The sequence below is a fragment of the Eublepharis macularius genome, chromosome 2 (genome assembly GCF_028583425.1).
Source record: "Eublepharis macularius isolate TG4126 chromosome 2, MPM_Emac_v1.0, whole genome shotgun sequence".
NCBI lineage: Eukaryota > Metazoa > Chordata > Lepidosauria > Squamata > Eublepharidae > Eublepharis > Eublepharis macularius.
The window spans coordinates 54,861,949-54,870,728 of record NC_072791.1 but is presented as its reverse complement, the minus strand read 5'-3'; the positions used below and the strand labels follow the sequence as shown (position 1 = coordinate 54,870,728).

General features: G+C 49.2%; 1 protein-coding gene across 1 annotated transcript in view; it reads left to right on the top strand.

Moving 5' to 3' along the window:
* Positions 1-1,327, top strand: part of FOXG1 (forkhead box G1) — a 1,530-nt gene extending 203 nt beyond the window's left edge. Inside the window, exon 1 of the mRNA XM_054972430.1 lies at positions 1-1,327. This exon is cut by the window's left edge and continues 203 nt beyond it. Within this exon, the coding sequence (XP_054828405.1) occupies positions 1-1,327 (1,327 nt within the window).
* Positions 1,328-8,780: the final 7,453 nt, after the last annotated feature.

Genomic DNA, 8,780 nt, shown 5'->3' with positions numbered 1-8,780 from the left:
CCACCACAACAACAACCACCACCCGCACCACCATCACCACCACCACCACCACCACCACCACCACCACCCCCAGCAGCAACCCCAGCGAGCCGCCCCGGCCGAGGAGGACGACGAGGAGGAGAAGAGCCAGCTCCTGCTGCCGCCGCCCGGGGTGGGCGTCGGCGTGGCGGGGGCTGCCGTGGGCTCCGGGGCGGCCGCCGCGACGGGTCCACTAGAGGTGGCCAAGGGGGAGCTCCTGGCCGGGAAGGGGGATCCCGGCGTGGCCGCCGAGCTGGACGACAAGGAGAAGGGCCCGCCGGAGGAGAAGAAGGGGCCGTCGGAGGGCGCCAAGGAGGGCGGCGGCGGGGGCGACGGCGGGGGCAAGGAGGGCGAGAAGAAGAACGGCAAGTACGAGAAGCCGCCCTTCAGCTACAACGCGCTCATCATGATGGCCATCCGGCAGAGCCCGGAGAAGCGCCTCACCCTCAACGGCATCTACGAGTTCATCATGAAGAACTTCCCCTACTACCGGGAGAACAAGCAGGGCTGGCAGAACTCCATCCGCCACAACCTCTCGCTCAACAAGTGCTTCGTCAAGGTGCCCCGCCACTATGACGACCCGGGCAAGGGCAACTACTGGATGCTGGACCCGTCCAGCGACGACGTCTTCATCGGCGGCACCACCGGCAAGCTGCGCCGCCGCTCCACCACCTCGCGGGCCAAGCTGGCCTTCAAGCGCGGCGCCCGCCTCACCTCCACCGGCCTGACCTTCATGGACCGCGCGGGCTCCCTGTACTGGCCCATGTCCCCCTTCCTGTCCCTCCACCACCCGCGGGCCAGCAGCACGCTGAGCTACAACGGGACCACGTCGGCCTACCCCAGCCACCCCATGCCCTACAGCTCGGTCTTGACGCAGAACTCGCTGGGCAACAACCACTCCTTCTCCACCTCCAACGGCCTCAGCGTGGACAGGCTGGTCAACGGCGAGATCCCCTACGCCACCCACCACCTCACCGCGGCCGCTCTGGCAGCCTCTGTGCCCTGCGGCTTGTCGGTGCCCTGCTCCGGCACCTACTCCCTCAACCCCTGCTCCGTCAACCTGCTGGCGGCCGGCCAGACCAGTTACTTTTTCCCCCACGTCCCGCACCCCTCCATGACTTCTCAGAGCAGCACTTCGATGACGGCCCGGGCCGCCTCCTCCTCCACCTCTCCGCAGGCGCCCTCCACTCTCCCGTGCGAGTCCCTAAGACCTTCCTTGCCCAGTTTTACCACGGGACTCTCGGGAGGCCTCTCTGATTATTTCACGCACCAGAATCAGGGCTCTTCCTCCAACCCGTTAATACATTAACCTCCCGGGGAGCCGAGACTGTAAGTGAACATTTTACACACCTTTGCATTGTAAATGATAATGGGGCGAGCGAGAGAGCGAGAGCGAGCGAGAGAGCGAGCGCGAGAGAGCGAGCAAGAGAGTACAAAAGAACAAAACAGGAAAAAACTCACCCAGGAAAAATAAAGCCCAGGTATTTTTTATTAAGTTACCCCCCTCTACCCCCTTTTCTGTACGTTTGTTCAGTCTTTAGGGTTGTTTATTATTCCAACTAAGCGAGGCTAGTCAGCAATGTGCAAATATGGGGGGGAAATACATTGTAGACGATGCAGTTGGGAAGGGAGAAGAAAAAATCGTAGTAGAACGTGTATCTAACTAGTGACTGCTTTTTTTTCCATTTTGACTCCGACAATGACACGTTTCTCTCACTCCAAGCCGCCAGATTTTTCCATGTTTGCAGTATTATAAGTTATCATGGATATGTTGGTGGATGCAGACCATGAGAATTAAAAAATATATATCAAAATAAAAAGACTAAATTGATGAACGCCATGCAAGCTTGTCATTTGTACTGAAAGCAGATCTATTCGGCAAAAGTAGCCCGAGAAATACATTTTGACCCGGATTCTTTTGTCCTCCACTTTTGAAAAGAGCCGATCTCCCTCCCGCCCCCCGCTTTGTTTTCTTTTAGACCAAAGATTGGGTTTTAGGAAATGCACTCGGTGTACGAAATGTTTTTTTTAATGAAATAAAACAAAACAGAGCGATAACATTTCAGTTTTTTGCAGCACTGCCCATTCCAAATGAATCCGAGGGGACAAAAAAAAAATCATGAATTGCCTTCAGTTTGTGTTGTGTATATTTTGATGTATGTGGTCACTAACAGGTCACCTTTATTTTTTTTTAAATGTAGTGAAATGTTAATACCTATTGTACTTATAGGTAAACCTTGCAAATATGTAACCTGTGTTGCGCAAATGCCGCATAAATTTGAGTGATTGTTAATGTCGTCTTTAAAAAAAAAATCTTGATTGTGATACTGTGGTCATATGCCCGTGTTTGTCACTTACAAAAAAATGTTTACTATGAACACACAGAAATAAAAAATAGGCTAAATTCATATATACTCGATAGTTCTTTTGTCTCTTTTACCGAGGAGTAATAATAACCAAACTGTAGGGACTTGCAATCGATCCAGAGCTTTAGGCCCTTGTTTTCTTGGAGTTGCTCCTTCCTTGGCCTTAATGCCTGTTAATTTGATTCTTTAGTTTTAAAGGAAGGGTAGAGCTCCCTGTTGACAACTAAGATGTTTAAATCCAAAGTTTTGCACAGGTTGCCTTAAAACGTAAATAACCAGGAGGGAGAATTCTTGCTGTTTGGCATTTATCTTAAACCGATTGCTTTGAAAAGGTTTAGTTATATGGTTCCCCTTCCACACACAGTTGCAGGTCTGCGTTCCTCGCCGCTCTGTGTAAATCACCCAACAGCTCCAGGTTTATTTACTAGTTTTGTTGTCCCCCCCACCCCAATTTCTTTCTCAACCTTACTGATTTCAGTGGGACACGCTGCTGTCTTAAATACACTTGCAGGGAAGTGACGGAATATTTCTCGATCTGCTTGTTTAGGAGCGGAGTATGTGTAAATGCCAGTTATCTAAGGGGAAATAGCTGGCTCGCCCAACGGGCAGGCTTAAGTCGACCTCCCCCGCCCATAGCCCTATGTGCGTGTGAATGTGTGAGTAAGTACCAGTGTTGTGTATGTACATAAACACAGCTCTTCCCCTTTTTCGTGAATTTGTTTAAAGGGACAGTGACTTTTAATGCTGCAAACATCTTCTGAGTCTTTGTCAAAGTATCTCTATTTGCAAAGCCCCCCCCCATCCCTGTCCAATTAAAAAAAGCCTCAAGGTTTTCCGGTAATGGGGGGGGGAGTGCTGCAGTGATGTCATGAACTATGCCAGAGTTTCACCTTTGATAAAGTGCTTGCCTCTGCAATGAACCTTTTTGATTTTTTCCCCAATATCCTGTTCTCCAGAGCCTTTTAACTGAATCCCCAGTAGCTGGCTTGCAATAGAATAAAAAGTCGTTTTCCTTTGCTAGTCGTTGGATCCGCTTGTTTTTTGGAAAAATTTGGGACTGAAGGGGGGGAAGAGAAGGAGAAATAAGCGTCGGGTCTGGGAAGAATTTCGGGAAGAAGGACAGCAATTCTTGCCAATAGCTGGCAAAGCTGCGCCGAGAGTTTCCTAGCTAATTGGATCCCGCAGCGAGTCCGTGGAGGACCAGTTGTTCATTTGTTACAATGGTGTAGTCTCCCAAGTGTTCGGCAGTAATGCAATAAGCCGGCTCTTTCTCACAATAGGAGGAAGGAAAAAGAATCTCTTTCCTGGAGATGTTATCACCGAACGCTTTAAAGAGGAGAGCTCAAAAGAAGGAGAAAAAAAGAGCGAGAAAGAATCGAGGCGACTGATAGCAGCAGATGTGACAGTGTTGATATTATTGGGAGACGAGGAGGAGGTGGGGGGAATGCAGATATTCTGGAAATCAAAAGGAAGGAAAGGGGGTTTGAAAGGTTAAGAGGGAAAATGGAGGTGCGGGGAGGGGGAGGTGCGGGGACTTCCTTAGTTTGCCGCGAAATTCAACCAAAGGGCACCCAACTCTCTCAAGAAGGTAACTTGGCTGTAGAAGAAACCTCACAGGGTCCTTCCAGCTCCTATAAAAGCTAGAAAGTGCAGTAATGTCAGTCCCAAATGGAAAATGAAGCTTATTTTTTAAAAATAAGGTCTCTGCAAAAATGACTGGGAATAAGGGGGGGTGTCCTACAAACAGATTAATCTAAAGACTTCCGGCAACCAAAAGCCAAAAAAGAAAAGAAAATCTGTGCCCATTTCCAACATGGAGTCCCATTTCGGTAACATTTGCCAAAGCTGAGCCAGCGAGGAGAGGCGTCTGGTGGCACAGCTGACAAAGGGACTGATTTATTATTTAACACTTGCCACGGGTTGCATCTTGAGGGGACTTCAGTCGCCTGGCTTTACCCTGCGATTTCTGGGGCCCTGGCAGAGAGACAGAAGAGGGGAATCCAAGCCCTGACCTGAATGTGTCCCGAAAGTGTGGGGGGGGGAGGGGAAAGGGGTCCCGGAAAAGCCCGATGGAGCCAGTCCTTGCAAGCCTAATTGAAGGCACAGATTCTCCCCCCCCCTTCCGCTCAGTAAGCATTAGTCAGGCGAGCGCGGTGGAGAACTGGTTCTTGAGCGCAAAGGTGGGGCTGTTGGGTTTCCCCGGCGTGTCTCGTTCAGCCAAGGTGGGCCGGGAGCTCGGGCTCGGTTCTGCCGCCCAAGCCACTCAAGTGGAGGAGAAGGGAAAGCAAGAGAGGGTTGGCGCGGGGATGCAGACCGCGGTTGCTGGCTCGCTTGCTTGTGTCCCACTTCGGGAGGCATTTCCAGGGTGGAGAAGGCGGTGTATAAATCGGAAAGGAAAGACCTCGAGCAAAAGAGTTCAGTTTTTAAATTTTATCCTGGAGCGGTAATTTACAATTCTTTTCTGTTTATTTTCCAAAACAAGGCCAAAGTTTCTGACAGCCTTTCTCCTTACCAGAAGGCCTCGATCCCTTCTTTCTTTGTCCCTCGTGGGTCCATCGACACCATTTGTTCTTCTCAGATGTCTGATGACCACCACCATCTTCACCCCACGGGCCGGTATACAGGGCGCTGCTCCACCAGCCCTATCCGAGTCCATCTCGGTTTGCTTTCCCGAAAGTTTTCATAGGTCCAGAAAGCAAATATTTAAAAAATCACCACCACCGACATATTATTACAATTGGGACTAATAATTAATTAAAGAATGCGATAATGCTGTAGATACGTTTTTATTATGGCTTTTAAAAATATCTCAGGGCAAACTGTATGGGGAGGGTTGGGAACGTCCGTCCAGCATCCAGATATATAGGATTGGATTTGTTTAATTTCAATAGATTTCGGTTGAATATGAGACCTTCTTTTAGCACCGAAAAAGGATTTTTAAAATGAAGGAAATGTTGGATCCTAAAAGCTCCCACAGCTGTCCCTGCTGGTGGAACTTTATATTCCAAAGCTGCGGGCCTCATTTTTCTGAGGTCGCCTGTAAGGAGAGGTTGTAATTTGGCCTAGAAAGGCAGACAGAAGTTTTACAAGTAAATGGGACTTCTCACGGGGCTGAATGTATTATTCCATCTTCTTCCTCTAAAGCAAATGACTTGAGGGGAACTCTCTTTCAGACGTCAACTTTTTCAAAAGGTGAACAAACCAACCAGCTAGTGCTCTCTGTTTTTGGTAGTCGAAATTGGCTTTCCGATGCACTTCGCCGCCCTCTTGTCTCCCCCACCACAGGTTTAATCTTTGGCCTCGGAAACCTGAACCCGCTTCTTTTTAAAATTCCGCTCGCGCGGCGCTTCTCTTGGAACTCAGTTCCGAATCCCATCCAAGAGGGGCTCTTGGACAAGGGCCATAGTCCCCAAGGGCGTCGCCTCAGTCCTGTTCGTCCAGGATTGGGACATCTAGGACTTTCTCTTGCCTTTTAATGGTCTTCCTTCTTCGTGGATCGATTTGCATATGAATGGATGGATTTCCCCGCGGCATATTTCTACAGTAGCCGCCGGCCAGTCGCTACTTCACTCTCCTCCTTTGCTTTGGAAGCCATTTTTGCCTTCAGTGCAGGTGTCTTGGAGCAGGCGGGAGGGGAGAGGCCGGTGGACACGATCCAACGGGAAGCTCTCGCCCTCCGGCCCCGCTCGGTTCAATGGTTTGCTCGGAAGGAGGCCTTGGCGGTGTCTCTGCGCCCGGATCTCCGCGTCAGAGAGTGGCGGAGCTCCGGGTTAGCGGGAGGTGAAGGTGAAGCTCATTAGAGGGCTGGCTGGGGCTGGGGCTCTTCGGCAGGCTCTGGGTGACCGTGCCCAGAGGGCGGAGTTCCTGGAAGTCCCTGCCTCGGCGGAGACCTGCCCTTGACTGAGCTGCAGACAGATGGGACCCTCCTGCAGGAAACGCGGCCCGAAGACCTCTGAGAGTCGGCCAGGCAGCAGCAGGGTAGGTGAGCTTTTCACCAGCCGCCAGGCGAGCTCCCCCCCCCCTCCTGGCAGAGCAGGGGCCACCTTAGCGCAGGGCTGACAGGCGTCCCTCCCGGGGCCTTCCTTCCCCTCCTCCGGCTGGCGCTCCGGTAATTTAGCGAAGTCGCCCTCTTGGATACCCGCGAGCCAAAGGTTCCGGGATGTGCTGACAACTGCCACTTCCTTGGTACACACAACTTAAGCTAAACAGTTTCCCCAAACTTACGTCTCTGTGAGTTAAAAAGTACCAAGTGGGATTCACAGTTCAGACCTGTTTACAGGGACTTTTAGCAGCTCCCTAAGAGAAGTAATCTCCGAAGGCAGGCTAGAGAGCCGAGGCAAGGAGAAGCCCCGAGAATCAGCCCGCTAACATCTCTGTTTGTCTTTTGAAGTGGGTGGGAAGAATGTCCTGCAGCGAAGAGCCAAAGGAGCCGAAGGAATCCCCCTCGCCTCGTCGCTTTGCTGCTTCAGTCCCTTCCAGCTGGTGAGTGTGCGCTTGATCGCCATACCTGCCTGCCTGCCTGCCTTCCTTCCTTTCCTTTCTCACGCATGCCTGGTTACAAAAATCGCTGTTGTATAAGTCCCGTTCTCCCCAGAGTTAAATCCGAGAATACAATCGAATTTCACATTTTAAATACCTTGATGTACCTTACCAAGATAAGCCGGCATCTAAACCAGACAACGTTCAACACTTTTTAAGATTTCGAGGGCAGCGAAAGGCCTGTTTAATTCTTCTGCAAAAGCATTGGTCGTACATTTTACAGCGTAAATCGTGTGTAAGATGCAAGAGACAATTACACATAAGTATTATAGATGTGTGCATACAAGAATACACACACAGGCGTTGGGTAGCATTTTACTGCTTTTCAAATGGAAAGTACACTTCCTCCCCACCTACTCCCCTCCCCAGGAAAAGTGCTGTTTCAGTGAGGCCCACGATAATTTCGCGGTGGATTCTGCCTAGTGCTTTCATTTCCATTCCAAAATTCACTGTCAGGATGAAAACACTGTGTTGCAAATCACCTTTCAAAACGGGAAGCGATTCTTGTTGCTATGTGTTAGTATCAAGAAAAGGAAAAGTGGACTGGTTTCCAATCAGGAAAATCTGTGGAAAGTGTCTGTAGTTTGCAATTTTAAGTTGCATTTCTGCAAGTCGTTGGAAGCAGTTGCTAGAAAATAGTTTGGTCAAAAACTGCTTTCTTTCTCTGTCTGAAACGTAAACACATCCTTGGAAGTCCCATCGAATTCTGTGGGAGAGTGTTAAGAACCTGCTTAATTTCCCCCCCATTAAAATCAGTGGGACTGGAAAGTGCCTCAGTTTGGCTGAATTTTGTCCAATATTTACTGTTAAGGGTATCATTTTAGCTTAATGAAGCGTATTTCCGAGTAAGATTTCAGGCCGAAGTCTGTTATGTCCACAAGGAAGTTTCACCGTCAAGCTTTACTTCTTAGTGGATGCGTGTTCTGAATAGATACCTAAGGTTGAATTCCTAAGTTTGTTAACTTGGAAGGGCATTTGGCCCTACACCCAAGTAAAGCGGCTTAACTTTGTTGTAGATCAGAATACAGTGTGTGCATGTGGGGGCAATCCGTCGCTTAACTTTTGGATCAGTTCCTAACGTTAGAAGCAATGAGTTGCGGCCATCTTCGTCAGAGATTTTCAGAGCATTGGCTTCCAAGGGGGGCGGGGGGCGTAATTATTTCCAAAGAAACCAGGTGTTCTTTAGTTGGCATATTTTTTTTTTTAAATCGCAATCTTCTAAATGTTAGAATTGAACAGAATAGGTGGGGAAGAGAAACAAAATGTTGTGTTCCACAATGTAATTTTTTTTAAAAAAAATTCCCTTGATCCTGTAATTTGTAATCTCAAGAAAATAATTAATTGTTAATACGGCAATTTGAACTACCCGAACGCAGGGAAGACAAAACACCTGCTGAACGCAATCAGAGCCGACGGTAATGAAGGAGAGGCTTGTCTCCCTTTGCAGGAAATCGAAATAGGGTGAAGTTCACTCTTTTCCCCCTAAAGGCAATTTATATAAAATGAAATTAGTAGGAGAGACTGTGGGCCTAATGGTGATAAATTGCTAGAAAGATGGGGATGAATTGGTTCGTTTTTATCTAAGGAAGGCAGACGCTGGAAGGTGCTTTGGGGGAGATGTGACACACTCGTTTGGGTTGTTCGATCCTTCTGGATGGTTCAGACCTAGTCGGTCTATGTCTTGCAATGCTGACTGCGGCTGGTGGGCAGAGATCGATTGTAAGGGTCGGGAGACAGACTGGAAGTGGATCTGGCTTCAGGAATGCATGGAATGTACCTTCTGTGAAATTTAAGGCATAATAGTGTGTATATAAGATTTAGAATATGACCCTGCAGTCCTTTAATCCGCTAAGCGAG